Source organism: Oncorhynchus mykiss, chromosome 8 (assembly GCF_057628025.1).
Source record: "Oncorhynchus mykiss isolate SJ-2025 chromosome 8, ASM5762802v1, whole genome shotgun sequence".
Lineage (NCBI taxonomy): Eukaryota > Metazoa > Chordata > Actinopteri > Salmoniformes > Salmonidae > Oncorhynchus > Oncorhynchus mykiss.
In genome coordinates, this window is record NC_143029.1 from 4,117,855 (window position 1) to 4,136,131 (window position 18,277).

At 44.1% G+C, this 18,277-nt stretch overlaps 1 protein-coding gene across 1 annotated transcript in view; it reads left to right on the forward strand.

Annotated features, from left to right (window-relative positions):
• The window catches only part of LOC118965482 (fibronectin type III domain-containing protein 4-like), a 72,106-nt gene that overhangs the window by 16,897 nt on the left and 36,932 nt on the right, over positions 1–18,277 (forward strand). The window contains exons 2-3 of the mRNA XM_036984576.2: positions 3,983–4,098; positions 5,812–6,016. Coding sequence (XP_036840471.1) covers positions 3,983–4,098; positions 5,812–6,016 — 321 coding nt within the window. The remainder of the gene's footprint in view (positions 1–3,982; positions 4,099–5,811; positions 6,017–18,277) is intronic.

Consider the following 18,277-nt stretch of genomic DNA (forward strand, 5'->3'; position numbering starts at 1 on the left):
GTACCTGGAGATAAGAAAGAAGGAGGGAGGGAGGGAGGGAGGGACTAGAGATAGGAGGGAGGGAGGGAGGGACTGGAGATAGGGAGGGAGGGAGGGAGGGAGGGAGGGAGGGAGGGAGGGAGGGAGGGAGGGAGGGAGGGAGGGAGGGAGGGAGGGAGGGATTTCCCAATTTCACCTTCATTTTCTCCTTTCATTTTTCTCCTCTCATGTCACCAACCTCGCGTGTGGCTCAGGATAACTTTATTAAAGGTTTGCCTGCCTTATCAATTTCCTAAAAGCGTCCTAAATGCAACACATACTGCTAATATCAATGAATATCCAATTACTATATGAATGCAATAACTAATTGGATTCTGCTAAAAGTAATTGGATTCCATAGTAATTTTGATGTTTTCAATTACGTTATCTGTCAATGCTTGCTGATACTTTTTGCCATATCATGCAGCTACTGTATGTAGTCAGTCAGTCAGTAACCATCATGCCATGGGTTTTTTCAACCATCATGCCATGGTTTTTTTTAACCATCATGCCATGGTTTTTTTTTAACCATCATGCCATGGGTTTTTTTAACCATCATGCCATGGGTTTTTTCAACCATCATGCCATGGTTTTTTTTAACCATCATGCCATGGTTTTTTTTTAACCATCATGCCATGGGTTTTTTTAACCATCATGCCATGGTTTTTTTTTAACCATCATGCCATGGGTTTTTTTTAACCATCATGCCATGGGTTTTTTTAACCATCATGCCATGGGTTTTTTCAACCATCATGCCATGGTTTTTTTTAACCATCATGCCATGGTTTTTTTTTAACCATCATGCCATGGGTTTTTTTAACCATCATGCCATGGGTTTTTTCAACCATCATGCCATGGTTTTTTTTTAACCATCATGCCATGGGTTTTTTCAACCATCATGCCATGGTTTTTTTTTAACCATCATGCCATGGGTTTTTTTAACCATCATGCCATGGGTGTTTTCAACCATCATGCCATGTTTTTTTTTAACCATCATGCCATGGGTTTTTTTAACCATCATGCCATGTTTTTTTTTAACCATCATGCCATGGATTTTTTTAACCATCATGCCATGTTTTTTTTAACCATCATGCCATGTTTTTTTTTTAACCATCATGCCATGGATTTTTTTAACCATCATGCCATGTTTTTTTTTAACCATCATGCCATGGTTTTTTTTTAACCATCATGCCATGGGTTTTTTTTAACCATCATGCCATGGTTTTTTTTTAACCATCATGCCATGGGTTTTTTTTAACCATCATGCCATGGGTTTTTTTTAACCATCATGCCATGTTTTTTTTTTAACCATCACGCCATGGGTTTTTTTTAACCATCATGCCATGGGTTTTTTTTAACCATCATGCCATGGGTTTTTTTTAACCATCATGCCATGGGTTTTTTTTAACCATCATGCCATGGGTTTTTTTTAACCATCATGCCATGGTTTTTTTTAACCATCATGCCATGGGTTTTTTTAACCATCATGCCATGGTTTTTTTTTAACCATCATGCCATGGGTTTTTTTTAACCATCATGCCATGGGTTTTTTTAACCATCATGCCATGGGGTTGTTTGATGACAGATGTATTTATTTTAAATCTCTCACTTGATGGTTTCATTTCAGAGACACGCATAATCATGTTTTGTTGCAAAACGCTATATATCCGCCTCACTCTCAGAGAAATAAGTAGTAATGTAATGTAATAACTACGTTTTCTTTTTTTTAAAATATAAATAACTGATCAAATGATACGTTTAGCAGATGCTCGTATGTAGAGCGACTTACAGTTAGTGCTTTCATCTTAAAGATAGCTAGGTGACCACATATCACAGCCAAATACACAGAACACAAACATTCAATTCCAGCTGAACAATGGATATATAACGTTCCGCAACAAATCCCTTGTAATACATATCTAAAATCTAGAACCTGTAATATTTTATAAACACATGAAGGTACCCTTGAAGAATTATTTCTGATGAAAAAAACACGTGAAAATTAGTGGATATAGCATTTTGGATTACAACTCTCCAGCTAACTGGCTGTCGGGTTGGATGGGGAGTGTTGCTGCACAGCTTTTTTTTAGGTCTCTCTCGATGTTTGATCGGGTTCAAGTCCGGGCTCTGGCTAGGCTACTCAAGGACATTCAGAGACTTGTCCCGAAGCCACTCCTGCGATGTCTCTGCTGTGTGCTTAGGGTCGTTGTCCTGTTGGAATGTGAACCTTCGCTCCAGTCTGAGGTCCTGAGCGTTCTAGAGCAGGTTTTCATCAATGGTCTCTCTGTACTTTATCTCCGTTCATCTTTCCCTCGATCCTGACTAGTCTCCCAGTCCCTGGTGCCTGAAAACAACCCCGCAGTATGATGCGGTCACCAACGTGCTTTACCGTAGGGATTGTGCCAGGTTTCATCAGACCAGAAAATCTTAGACCAGTCACAGGGGGTGTGACTGACAAACGGTCAGTCACACCCCCTGGCACCTATACAAACAGTCAGTCACACCCCCTGGCACCTATACAAACAGTCAGTCACACCCCCTGGCACCTGTACAAACAGTCAGTCACACCCCCTGGCACCTATACAAATGGTCAGTCACACCCCCTGGCACCTATACAAATGGTCAGTCACACCCCCTGGTACCGATACAAACGGTCAGTCACACCCCCTGGTACCGATACAAACGGTCAGTCACACTCCCTGGCACCAATACAAACCGTCAGTCACACCCCCCGGCACCAATACAAACAGTCAGTCACACCCCCTGGTACCGATACAAACAGTCAGTCACACCCCCTGGTACCGATACAAACGGTCAGTCACACCCCCTGGCACCTATACAAACAGTCAGTCACACCCCTTGGCACCTATACAAACAGTCAGTCACACCCCCTGGCACCTATACAAACAGTCAGTCACACCCCCTGGCACCTATACAAATGGTCAGTCACACCCCCTGGCACCTATACAAACGGTCAGTCACACCCAATGGTACCGATACAAACGGTCAGTCACACTCCCTGGCACCAATACAAACCGTCAGTCACACCCCCCGGCACCAATACAAACAGTCAGTCACACCCCTTGGTACCGATACAAACAGTCAGTCACACCCCCTGGTACCGATACAAACGGTCAGTCACACCCCCTGGCACCTATACAAACGGTCAGTCACACCCCCTGGCACCTATACAAACAGTCAGTCACACCCCCTGGCACCTATACAAACAGTCAGTCACACCCCCTGGCACCTATACAAATGGTCAGTCACACCCCCTGGCACCTATACAAACGGTCAGTCACACCCCCTGGCACCTATACAAACAGTCAGTCACACCCCCTGGCACCTATACAAACGGTCAGTCATACCCCCTGGCACCTATACAAACGGTCAGTCACACCCCCTGGTACCGATACAAACGGTCAGTCACACCCCCTGGTACCGATACAAACGGTCAGTCACACCCCCTGGTACCGATACAAACGGTCAGTCACACCCCCTGGCACCTATACAAACGGTCAGTCACACCCCCTGGCACCTATACAAACAGTCAGTCACACCCCCTGGAACCTATACAAACAGTCAGTCACACCCCCTGGCACCTATACAAACAGTCAGTCGCACCCCCTGGTACCGATACAAACGGTCAGTCACACCCCCTGGTACCGATACAAACGGTCAGTCACACCCCCTGGTACCGATACAAACGGTCAGTCACACCCCCTGGTACCGATACAAACGGTCAGTCACACCCCCTGGTACCGATACAAACGGTCAGTCACACCCCCTGGTACCAATACAAACAAACAATTTCTTTACTTCTCTATCCTCACCCCTTTATATGCTATTGTTCCTCTCTCCTCAGACCGCCTCTCTGACGGTCGCACCACCTTGAAACTAACTCTTTTAGAGACTTACGTAATGTACTTTTCCCCCTAACAAGCTCTTGTTCCTCTCTCCTCAGACCGTCCCCCTGCTCCTGTCAACGTGTCTGTGATGCACCTGAGGGCCGACTCAGCCACTGTCTACTGGGAGATACCTGAGGGTGAAGTCATCATCGGCTTCTCCGTCTCACAGCAGGTGACTACTATGTAGTTATTATTAATAGTTATTAATTATCATAATATTAATTATTATTATTATCTAGCCTAATGGTCTTGTTGACAAAATATACAAATGTAATGGGTGGATGAGATCTTGGTAAAGGTTTAGTTTGCTAAGTGAACTCCACTGTTAAGATGTTTATTTACTAAATGTCATTGCTGTAGAGGTTCTGTTTACATCAGTATTTTATGTGCTAAATGTCCGATGTGTTTTAAGGTGAATAGAGACGTATATATACACTGCATGTTTACTACTGTAATACTTTATGCATTCAGAAAGTATTCAAACCCCTTGACTTTTTAAACATTTTGTTATGTTACAGCCTTTTTCCAACTTTTTTTGTTGTTGTATCAATCTACACACAATACCCCCAAATAATGACAAAGCAAAAAAAATACATTTTTTTTCTGAAATGTTTGCAAATTCATTACAACTCAAAATTTCAAGAAGCACTCGCACATCTGAGCCATCTTTTTTGGCAGGTGCGTGGTAACAGTTGAACAAGATGTGGGAAAAAGTAGTAGTAGTAGTAGTAGTAGTAGTAGTAGTAGTAGTAGTAGTAGTAGTAGTAGTAGTAGTATAGTAGTAGTAGTAGTAGTGGTGGTAGTAGTATAGTAGTAGTAGTATAGAAGTAGTAGTATAGGGGTAGTAGTGTAGTAGTAGTAGTAGTAGTGGTGGTAGTAGTATAGTAGTATTAGTATAGTGGTAGTAGTAGTAGTAGTAGTGGTAGTAGTAGTAGTAGTAGTAGTAGCAGTATAGTAGTAGTAGTAGTAGTAGTAGTAGTGTAGTAGTATTAGTGTAGTAGTATTAGTATAGTAGTAGTAGTAGTAGTAGTAGTAGTAGTAGTAGTAGTAGTAGTAGTAGTAGTATAGTTTTAGTAGTGCATACTGTAGTTACACAGCCTCCTTCTTGTTTAAATGTAATAGACCCATGAATGATGTACAGTGAACTCAGTCTGATATTATATCAACACTAGTGACACAGTTTGAAACATTGGATACATATGCATTTGGTTACAACTTTGTCTCTTCATGTGCAAAACTCATACTATCAGGTATCAAGGTAAGACCCAAGTGCAGACTGTGTTGAAGTTACAATGTTTTATTGTAACAACAGGGGAAGGCAAACGACAGGTCAAGGCAGGCAGGGTTCAATAATGCAGAGTAGAGGTCAAGGTTCAGGACGGCAGGCAGGCTCAGGGTCAGGACAGGCAGAGGTTGATAATCCAGAGTAGAGGTCAAGGTACAGGACGTCAGGCAGTTAGACAGGGAGGACTGTGGGGAGTTAGACAGAGAGGACTGTGGGGAGATAGACAGGGATAACACGGAGGATTGTGGGGAGTTTGATAGGGATGACTGTGGGGAGTTAGATAAGGAGAACACTGAGGACTGTGGGGAGTTAGATAAGGAGAACATGGAGGACTGTGGGGAGTTACACAGGGAGAATATGGAGGACTGTGGGGAGTTAGACAGGGAGAACATGGAGGACTGTGGGGAGTTAGATAAGGAGAACATGGAGGACTGTGGGGAGTTAGGCAGGGAGAACATGGAGGACTGTGGGGAGTTAGATAGGGAGAACATGGAGGACTGTGGGGAGTTAGACAGGGAGAATATGGAGGACTGTGGGGAGTTAGTTAGTTTCCATCTCAACTCAAACCTTTCTACCCTATATCTCTGTGTTATATCTCAGAGGCAGGAGGGCCACACCCAGCGCTTCATCAGAGAGGTGAACACCACCAGCAGAAGCTGTGTTCTGTGGGATCTGGACCAGGAGACAGACTATATTATCCAGGTCCAGTCTATTGGTCTGTACGGAGAGAGTCAGGCCAGCAAGAGGGTTCACTTCAGAACCCTCAAGAAGTCTGACCGCTTCCCATCCAACAGCTCCAACCAAGGTAACCCTGACCACTGACCCCTAACACTAACCCTCACTCTTCAACAGCTCCAACCAAGGTAACCCTGACCCCTATCACTAACCTTCCAACCAAGATAACCCTGACCCCCAACACTAACCCTCCTACCAAGGTAACCCTGACCCCCAACATTAACCCTCCAACCAAGGTAACCCTGACCCCCAAAACTAACCCTCCAACCAAGGTAACCCTGACCCCTGACCCTTTACACTAACCCTCACTCTTTAACAGCTCCAACCAAGGAAACCCTGACCCCCAACACTATCCCTCCTACCAAGGTAACCCTGACCCCCAACATTAACCCTCCAACCAAGGTAACCCTGACCCCCAACATTAACCCTCCAACCAAGGTAACCCTGACCCCTGACCCCTTACACTAACCCTCACTCTTTAACAGCTCCAACCAAGGAAACCCTGACCCCTATCAGTAACCTTCCAACCAAGGTAACCCTGACCCCCAACACTAACCCTCCAACCAAGGTAACCCTGACCCCTGACCCCTAACACTATCCCTCCTACCAAGGTAACCCTGACCCCCAACATTAACCTTCCAACCAAGGTAACCCTGAACCCTTACCCCTTACACTAACCCTCACTCTTTAACAGCTCCAACCAAGGAAACCCTGACCCCCAACACTAACCCTCCATCCAAGGTAATCCTGACCCCTGGTCCCTAACACTAACCCTCCAACCAAGGTAACCCTGACCCCCAACACTAACCCTCCATTCAAGGTAATCCTGACCCCTGACCCCCAACACTAACCCTCCTACCAAGGTAACCCTGACCCCCAACACTAACCCTCCAACCAAGGTAACCCTGACCCCTAACACTAACACTCCAACCAAGGTAATCGTGACCCCTGACCCCCAACACTAACCTTTCAACCAAGGTAACCCTGACCCCTAACACTATCCCTCCAACCAAGGTAATCCTGACCCTTGACCCCCAACACTAACCTTTCAACCAAGGTAACCCTGAACCCTAACACTAACCCTCCAACCAAGGTACCCCTGACCCCCAACACTAACCCTCCAACCAAGGTAATCCTGACCCCTGACCCTGACCCCTATCACTAACCCTCCAACCAAGGTAACCCTGACCCCTATCATTAACCCTCCAACCAAGGTAACCATGACCCCTGATCCCTAACACTAACCCTCCAACCAAGGTAATCCTGACCGCTGACCCCTAACACTAACCCTCCAACCAAGGTAACCCTGACCCCCAACGCTAACCCTCCAACCAAGGTAACCCTGACCGCTATAACTAACCCTCCAACCAAGGTAATCCTGACCCCTAACACTAACCCTCCGACCAAGGTAACCCTGACCCCTGACCCCTAACACTAACCCTCCAACCAAGGTAATCCTGACTCCTATCACTAATCCTCCAACCAAGGTAATCCTGACCCCTGGCACTAACCCTCCAACCAAGGTAATCCTGACCCCTGACACTAACCCTCCAACCAAGGTAATCCTGACTCCTATCACTAATCCTCCAACCAAGGTAATCCTGACCCCTGGCACTAACCCTCCAACCAAGGTAATCCTGACCCCTGACCCCTAACACTAACCCTCCAACCAAGGTAATCCTGACCCCTAGCACTAACCCTCCAACCAAGGTAATCCTGACCCCTGACCCCTAACACTAACCCGCCAACCAAGGTAATCCTGACCCCTAGCACTAACCCTCCAACCAAGGTAATCCTGACCCCTAGCACTAACCCTCCAACCAAGGTGACCCCTGACCCCTAACACTAACCCTCACTCTTCAACAGCTCCAACCAAGGTAACCCTGACCTCTGACCCCTGTCATGACGTTGGCCTCTTTGGGTATAGCGAGCCCCCTTCCCCTCTCCCTGCCTCCCCCTTGCCTCCTTCAACTAGGCTGCTGTGGTCAGAGAGACGTCATAAATTCCTGAGGATCTCCTCATGGACACACAGTATAGGCAGAGTAGATTTTCATAGAGGGCAAAGGAAATCCTTCCACCTCACAGAACATGAGGTACGAACAAATTTAATGTTCAGGAGAAAGTATAAAAGATCGGTGAAGAATCCAGCTACGAATTGGTCCGTTTGTCACAACTTGGGGAAGCTCATGGGAGACGGTGTGGCCATATTACCATAACGCTGTTTATATAATAGCCTCAGATATGAGGTTTACATCTAATTGTTGTATAAGATGAATGAGTGAGTATGATACTGTTTACACAATTTTACAATGTGATTTTGGACTGTTTAATGAAGGAAAACTCAAACAGGGGATTGGAGTTAACTCAATCAGAGGACCGCCCCTGAACCCGGTTAGGGTCAGGCGTCCTGGGACAGCCCTTTTCTGCCTTCCGAATAAACCCCCCACTAGGGTTTTCGATCAGCAGACCGAGCTTACCTCAATTACGAGATGGCTAAATGTTGCAGATCATGTTTTTCTCCATTATGAGAAGACAAAGGTTGTAGACCATTGCTGAATCTTTTAACCATACCACGTGGTTAAACTCTTAGACTATCGATACCGACAGAATAAGAACAAGTCTTTGATATTAATTACTAGTCTGCAGCTAGGAATTCGGTATCATTGAACACGAAGAACGACAACCGCCGAAACTTTCATTCTATAACGAAACGAATGAATGTCACTCTGAACTATCCACTATAACCCCGACAGAGAGAGAGAGGGAGAGGGACGGACAATTCTACAAAAGAAACACACTTTTCACCAGCGATCAAGACAACACACTGAGCGCAAATATGTATATTGATTGCAATTGTTCCCGAATGAGTGAGCGTTCATGTGCAAAGGATTAGCATTTCAATTGTTATAATTATCACTCTTCTTAGTCGACCCCCACTTCCCCTTTTGTCTATGCCGGTTTAATCCACTAGGGCACATTCCCCTATCATTTCATGTAACCACATTTACCTTGTTTGTTTGTTTGTTTATGCATTTCTGTGAATTACTTAGTTAGTAATAAATAAATGATTTAAGACAATTGATGTATGGATGACCCATAGTGAAGACTGGGTTCGTGCAGATAACCAACAATTTACGACGTTTGGAATGAGACTAACGTGAGGTAAAGTAAATCATTCATTAATTCGAAGACTAATTGATCAGATAAAATATCTGAAAAGTTATTTTAGGAAATGATAACTTTGTAATCTGGATATTTTTCCTTGGTGCCCCGACTTCCTAGTTAATTACAGTTACATGATTAATCAGTATGATCGCGTAATACTAATTACAGAGAATCGTTGATAAAAAAGTCTTCAGTTAATGATAGTAAAGACACGACACCCCACAACACTAACCCTCCAACCGAGGTACAGTCACACTAACCCTCCAACCAAGGAAACTCTGACGCCTGTGTCCTGACCCGTAACATTCCAACCAAGGTACAGTCACACTAACCCTCCAACCAAGGTACAGTCACACTAACCCTCCAACCAAGGTACAGTCACACTAACCCTCCAACCAAGGTACAGTCACACTAACCCTCCAACCAAGGTACAGTCACACTAACCCTCCAACCAAGGTACAGTCACACTAACCCTCCAACCAAGGTACAGTCACACTAACCCTCCAAACAAGGTACAGTCACACTAACCCTCCAACCAAGGTACAGTCACACTAACCCTCCAACCAAGGTACAGTCACACTAACCCTCCAACCAAGGTACAGTCACACTAACCCTCCAACCAAGGTACAGTAACACTAACCCTCCAACCAAGGAAACTCTGACGCCTGTGTCCTGACCCTTAACATTCCAACCAAGGTACAGTCACACTAACCCTCCAACCAAGGTACAGTCACACTAACCCTCCAACCAAGGTACAGTCACACTAACCCTCCAACCAAGGTACAGTAACACTAACCCTCCAACCAAGGAAACTCTGACGCCTGTGTCCTGACCCTTAACATTCCAACCAAGGTACAGTCACACTAACCCTCCAACCAAGGTACAGTCACACTAACCCTCCAACCAAGGTACAGTAACACTAACCCTCCAACCAAGGAAACTCTGACGCCTGTGTCCTGACCCTTAACATTCCAACCAAGGTACAGTCACACTAACCTTGGACTTCAGTTTCATCATACAGAATATGGGCCATGGAATTGGCACTTTCGATTGAATGATCGATTCAGTGTCTGTAGTGAGGTTCTAATGAGGTTCTTAATCATATAATATAAATCAAATCAAATCAACAGCAATATCATTGTAAATTACAGTTATTTACCAGTGCACCTTTAACATCATTGTAAATTACAGTTAATTACCAGTGCACCTTTAACATCATTGTAAATTACAGTTATTTACCAGTGCACCTTTAACATCATTGTAATTTACAGTTAATTACCAGTGCACCTTTAACATCATTGTAATTTACAGTTAATTACCAGTGCACCTTTAACATCATTGTAAATTACAGTTAATTACCAGTGCACCTTTAACATCATTGTAATTTACAGTTAATTACCAGTGCACCTTTAACATCATTGTAATTTACAGTTAATTACCAGTGCACCTTTAACATCATTGTAAATTACAGTTATTTACCAGTGCACCTTTAACATCATTGTAATTTACAGTTAATTACCAGTGCACCTTTAACATCATTGTAAATTACAGTTATTTACCAGTGCCTTTTTAACATCATTGTAAATTACAGTTAATTACCAGTGCACCTTTAACATCATTGTAATTTACAGTTATTTACCAGTGCATCGTTAACATCATTGTAAATTACAGTTAATTACCAGTGTGTAGGACACACAGTTATTGACACATTATTAACAGAGCAGAAGTGTTTTACCTGAGACCAATCACGTTCTATCCCACATACAAATCATTAAAGACCAGACGGAAAATATTTACACAGAAGCAACCTAATATCACACAGTCAACTCTAGTCATTTAGTAAGTTCACCATTCTGAACGCCCACACAACTCAGGTAGCTTTCTGCCTTCAGACGTACAGAAGACAGGAAGCCCCACGTATTGAAGAGGACGACCCTGCTATTCTTCCTGCACTCTTCTCTGTCTCTCTCTCTCTCTCTGTCTCTCTGTCTCTCTGTCTCTCTGTCTCTCTCTCTCTCTGTCTCTCTGCATCTCTCTGTTTCTCTGTCTCGAGTGGGGCTTGATTGACCTTGGCTGGCACAATTTAAATAAAAAAACTGCAAACTAAACCCATCTGGCACTCCAGGCAGGCTAGAGCAAAGGCTTAAAGTATTTGATGAGCCGGTGAGGCTGGTTAAGTGCCTGTAGCCTTCAGGACTGCTCTCCCAGCCGCTCCCAGGGCCTCCACTGTCTCTATCCCTCTCTCTACCATAGTTCTCCCAGCATTATTGACAGAGTCCAAGTCTCTCTCTTTCTTCCCATCTCCCTTTCTCTATCCTGATCTTTTTGTCACTACCCCTCTCTCTCTTTCTCTCCCCCTCTCAAATCAAATCAAATGTATTTGTCACATACACATGGTTAGCAGATGTTAATGCAAGTGTAGCGAAATGCTTGTGCTTCGAGTTGATGATGTGTACGGCGAGGAACTTAAAACTTTCCACCTTCTCCACTACTATCCCGTCGATGTGGATAGGGGGCTGCTCCCTCTGCCATTTCCTGAAGTCCACGATCATCTCTTTTGTTTTGTTGATGTTGAGTGTGACACCACACTCCGAGGGCCCTCACCTCCTCCCTGTAGGCCGTCTCGTCGTTGTTGGTAATCAAGCCTACAACTGTACTGTCCACCGCAAACTTGATGATTGAGTTGGAGGCGTGCATGGCCACGCAGTCGTGGGTGAACAGGGAGTACAGGAGATGGCTGAGAACGCACCCTTGTGGGGCCCCAGTGTTGAGGATCAGATGTTGTTACCTACCCTCACGACCTGGGGGCGGCCCGTCAGGAAGTCCAGTACCCAGTTGCACAGGGCGTGGTCGAGACCCAGGGTCTCGAGCTTAATGACGAGTTTGGAGGGTACATGGCGTTAAATGCTGAGCTGTAGTCGATGAACAGCATTCTTACATAGGTATTCCTCTTGTCCAGACGGGTTAGTGCAGTGTGCAGAGTGATTGCGTTTACGTTGTCTGTGGACCTATTGGGGCAGTAAGCAAATTGGAGTGGGTCTAGGGTGTCAGTGGAGGTGATATGGACCTTAGCTTTCTTCGGAATAGGAACAATGGTGGCCATCTTGAAGCATGTGGGCACAGCAGACTGGGATAAGGATTGATTGAACATGTCCGTAAACACACCAGCCAGCTGGTCTGTGCATGCTCTGAGGACGCGGCTGGGGATGCCGTCTGGGCCGGCAGCCTTGCGAGGGTTAACACGTTTAAATGTTTTACTCATGTCGGTTGCAGTGAAGGACAGCCCGCAGGTTTTGGCAGCGGGCCGTGTCAGTGGCACTGTATTGTCCTCAAAGCGAGCAAAGAAGTTGTTTAGTCTGTCTGGGAGCAAGACATCCTGGTCCGCAACAGGGCTGGTTTTCCTTTTGTAATCCGTGATAGACTGTAGATCCTGCCACATACCCCTAGTGTCTGAGCCGTGGAATTGTGACTCTACTTTGTCTCTCTACTGACCCTTAGCTTGTTTGATTGCCTTGCGGAGGGAATAGCTACACTGTTTGTATTCGGTCATATTTGCGGTCACCATGCCCTAATTAAAAGCAGTGGTTCACGCTTTCAGTTTTGCACAAATGCTGCTACCAATCCGGTTTCTGGTTGGGGAATGTTTTAATAGACGCTGTGAGTACAACATCACCGATGCACTTGCTAATAAACTCGCTCAACGAATCAGCGTATTCATCAATGTTATTGTCCGGTGCTATGCGGAACATATCCCAGTCCACGTGATCGAAGCAATCTTGAAGCGTGGAATCCGATTGGTCGGACGAGCATTGAACAGACCTGAGCTTGGGCGCTTCCTGTTTTAGTTTCTGTCTATAGGCTGGGAGCAACAAAATGGAGTCGTGGTCAGATTTTCCGAAAGGAGGGCAGGGGAGGGCTTTATATGCGCTGTGGAAGTTAGAGTAACAATGATCCATGGTTTTGCCAGCCCGGGTCGCACATTTGATATGCTGATAAAAATTCGGGAGCCTTGTTTCCAGATTAGCCTTGTTAAAATCCCCAGCTACAATAAATGCAGCCTCAGGATATGTGGTTTCCAGTTAGAGTCCAATGAAGTTCTTTCAGGGCCGTCGATGTGTCTGCTTGGGGGGGATATACATGACTGTGGTTATGTACGAAGATAATTATCTTGGTAGATAATGCGGTCTGCATTTGATTGTAAGAAATTCTAGGTCAGGTGAACAAAAGGACTTGAGTTCCTGTATGTTGTTATGATCACACCACGACTCGTTAATCATAAGGCATACCCCCCCCCGCCCCTCTTCTTACAAGAGAGATGCTTGTTTCTGTCGGCGTGATGCGTGAAGAAACCAGCTGGCTTTACCGACTCAGATAACGTATATCCCGAGTGAGCCATGTTTCCATGAAACAAAGAACGTTACAATCTCTGATGTCTCTCTGGAAGGCAACCCTTGCTTGGATTTCGTCTACCTTGTTGTCAAGAGACTGGACGTTGGCTAGAGGTATAGTATACTAGGGAGCATACGATGTGTGGGCGATGTGCCCGTCTACGGAGCCTGACCAGAAGACCGCTCCGTCTGCCCCTTCTGCGACGCCATTGTTTTGGTTCGCCGGCTGGGATCCGATCCATTGTCCTGGGTGGTGGACCAAACAGAGGATCCGCTTCGGGAAAGTCGTATTCCTGGTCATAATGTTGGTGAGTTGACGTTGCTCTTATTTCCAATAGTTCCTCCCGACTGTATGTAATAAAACCTAATAATTCCTGGGGTAACAAAGTAAGAATTGCACAGTCTCTCTCTCTCTCTCTCTCTCTCTCTCTCTCTCTCTCTCTCTCTCTCTCTCTCTCTCTCTCTCTCTCTCTCTCTCTCTGTCTCTCTCTCTCTCTCTCTCTCTCTCTCTCTCTCTCTCTCTCTCTACACATTGCTGCAGGCTGCTGTGAAATTAAGCAACTCTATCTCACTCCGGGTAATCAGGATTCTGACACACACTCTAAAACACTTCAAATCGGGTCCTGGGCTACGCCGATGGCTGCGTCTGAAATCGGTGGGGCCGTGACCAATCGACTGAGGCTTTAATAGCTGTCTGTACTCCCAGTCAGCACAGATGGACTGAATGTGAAGGAGATGATGGTGTGGTTTAAGTTGTGATGATGTGGTTAAAGTATTGATGGTGTAGTTTAAGTAGTGATGGTGTGGTTTAAGTAATGATGGTGTGGTAGTCTATCAGGTTCTGTACCGTGAATCATCAATGTGGCTAGCAGGATCAACTATAGATAGGCTAGCATAATCAACAAGAGAAATGCTAGCATAATCAACAAGAGAAAGGCTAGCATAATCAACAAGTGAAAGGCTAGCATAATCAATAAGAGAAAAGCTAGCAGGATCGACAATAGATATGTTAGCATGATCAACAAGAGAAAGGCTAGCAGGATCAACAATAGATAGGCTAGCATAATCAACAAGAGAAAGGCTAGCATAATCAACAAGAGAAAGGCTAGCATAATCAACAAGTGAAAGGCTAGCATAATCAACAAGAGAAAGGCTAGCATGATTGACAATATGTAGACTAGTATAATCAGCATGATCAACAAGAGAAAGGCTAGCAGGAGCAACAATAGATAAGCTAGCAGAATCAACAATAGATAAGCTAGCATAATCAACAAGAGAAAGGCTAGCATGATCGACAATAGATAGGCTAGCAGGATCAACAGAGTGAAAGAGCTGAATGAGACTCATCTATTAATTTCTCAATGTCTAGGTCAAGCTCTTTCACCATTTCACTTGCAGACAGATGTGCTGGGTGTCCAAGATTACATCTCAACCAAACTTGATAATGCTTTACCTCTCAACCACACATGATAATGATTTACCTCTAAACCACACATCATAATGCTTTACCTCTCAACCACACACATGATAATGCTTTACCTCTCAACCACACGTGATAATGCTTTACCTCTCAACCACACCCATGATAATGCTTTACCTCTCAACCACACATGAAAATGTTTTACCTCTCAACGACACACATGTGATAATGCTTTACCTCTCGACCACACACGATAATGCTTTACCTCACAACCACACATGATAATGCTTTACCTCTCAACCACACATGATAATGCTTTACCCCTCAGCAACACATGATCATGCGTTACCTCTCAACCACACATGATAATGCTTTACCTCTCAACCGTGCATGATAATGCTTTACCTCTCAACCGTACATGATAATGCTTAACCTTTCAATGACACGCATGCTAATGATTTACCTCTCAACCACACATGATAATGCTTTACCTCTCAACCATACATGATAATGCTTTACCTCTCAATCGTACATGATAATGCTTTACATTTCAATGACACACATGATAATGCTTTACCTCTCAACCACACACATGATAATACTTTACCTCTCAACCACACACATGATACTGCTTTACCTCTCAATGACACACATGATAATGCTTTACCTCTCAACCACACATGATAATGCTTTACCTCTCGACAACACACACAATCATGCTTTACCCCTCAACCACACACTAGATAATGCTTTACCTCTCAATGACACACGTGATAATGCTTTACCTCTCAACCACACTTGATAATGCTTTACCTCTCAACAACACACACGATCATGCTTTACGCGTCAACCAATCACATGATAATGCTTTACCTCTCAGCGACACATGTGATAATGCTTTACCTTTCAACGACACACATGATAATGTTTTACCTCTCAACCACACACACAATAATGCTTTACCTCTCAACCGCACACGATAATGCTTTACCTCTCAACCACACACGATAATGCTTTACCTCTCAACCACACATGATAATTGTTTACCTCTCAACCACACACGATAATGCTTTACCTCTCAACCACACATGATAATGCTTTACCTCTCAACCACACATGATAATGCTTTACCTTTCAACCACACATGATAATGCTTTACCTCTCAACAACACACACGATCATGCTTTACGCCTCAACCACACACATGATAATGCTTTACCTCTCAACCACACACACAATAATGCTTTACCTCTCAACCGCACACGATAATGCTTTACCTCTCAACCACGCACGATAATGCTTTAACTCTCAACCACACACGATAATGCTTTACCTCTCAACCACACATGATAATGCTTTACCTCTCAACCACACATGTTAATGCTTTACCTCTCAACCACACATGATAATGTTTTACCTCTCAACCACACATGATAATGATTTACCTCTCAACCACACATGATAATGATTTACCTCTCAACCACACATGATAATGCTTTACCTCTCAACCACACACGATAATGCTTTACCTCTCAACCACACACAATAATGCTTTACCTCTCAACCACACATGATAGTACTTTACCTCTCAACCACACACGACAATGCTTTACCTCTCAACCACACACGATAATGCTTTACCTCTCAACCACACACGATAATGCCTTTCCTCTCAGCGACACATATGATAATGCTTTACCTTTCAATGACACACATGATAATGCTTTACCTCTCAACCACACATGATAATGATTTACCTCTCAACCACGCATGATAATGCTTTACCTCTCAACCACACATGATAATGTTTTACCTCTCAACCACACACACAATAATGCTTTACTTCTCAACCGCACACGATAATGCTTTACGTTTCAACCGCACACGATAATGCTTTACCTCTCAACCACACACGATAATGCTTTACCTCTCAACCACACATGATAATGCTTTACCTTTCAACGACACACATGATAATGTTTTACCTCTCAACCACACACACAATAATGCTTTACCTCTCAACCGCACACGATAATGCTTTACCTCTCAACCACACACGATAATGCTTTACCTCTCAACCACACATGATAATTATTTACCTCTCAACCACACACGATAATGCTTTACCTCTCAACCACACATGATAATGCTTTACCTCTCAACCACACATGATAATGCTTTACCTTTCAACCACACATGATAATGCTTTACCTCTCAACAACACACACGATCATGCTTTACGCCTCAACCACACACATGATAATGCTTTACCTCTCAACCACACACACAATAATGCTTTACCTCTCAACCGCACACGATAATGCTTTATCTCTCAACCACACACGATAATGCTTTAACTCTCAACCACACACGATAATGCTTTACCTCTCAACCACACATGATAATGATTTACCTCTCAACCACACATGATAATGCTTTACCTCTCAACCACACACGATAATGCTTTACCTCTCAACCACACACAATAATGCTTTACCTCTCAACCACACATGATAGTACTTTACCTCTCAACCACACACGACAATGCTTTACCTCTCAACCACACACGATAATGCGTTACCTCTCAACCACACACGATAATGCCTTTCCTCTCAGCGACACATATGATAATGCTTTACCTTTCAACGACACACATGATAATGCTTTACCTCTCAACCACACATGATAATGATTTACCTCTCAACCACGCATGATAATGTTTTACCTCTCAACCACACATGATAATGTTTTACCTCTCAACCACACACACAATAATGCTTTACTTCTCAACCGCACACGATAATGCTTTACGTTTCAACCGCACACGATAATGCTTTACCTCTCAACCACACACGATAATGCTTTACCTCTCAACCACACATGATAATGCTTTACCTTTCAACGACACACATGATAATGTTTTACCTCTCAACCACACACACAATAATGCTTTACCTCTCAACCGCACACGATAATGCTTTACCTCTCAACCACACACGATAATGCTTTACCTCTCAACCACACATGATAATTATTTACCTCTCAACCACACACGATAATGCTTTACCTCTCAACCACACATGATAATGCTTTACCTCTCAACCACACATGATAATGCTTTACCTTTCAACCACACATGATAATGCTTTACCTCTCAACAACACACACGATCATGCTTTACGCCTCAACCACACACATGATAATGCTTTACCTCTCAACCACACACACAATAATGCTTTACCTCTCAACCGCACACGATAATGCTTTATCTCTCAACCACACACGATAATGCTTTAACTCTCAACCACACACGATAATGCTTTACCTCTCGACCACACATGATAATGCTTTACCTCTC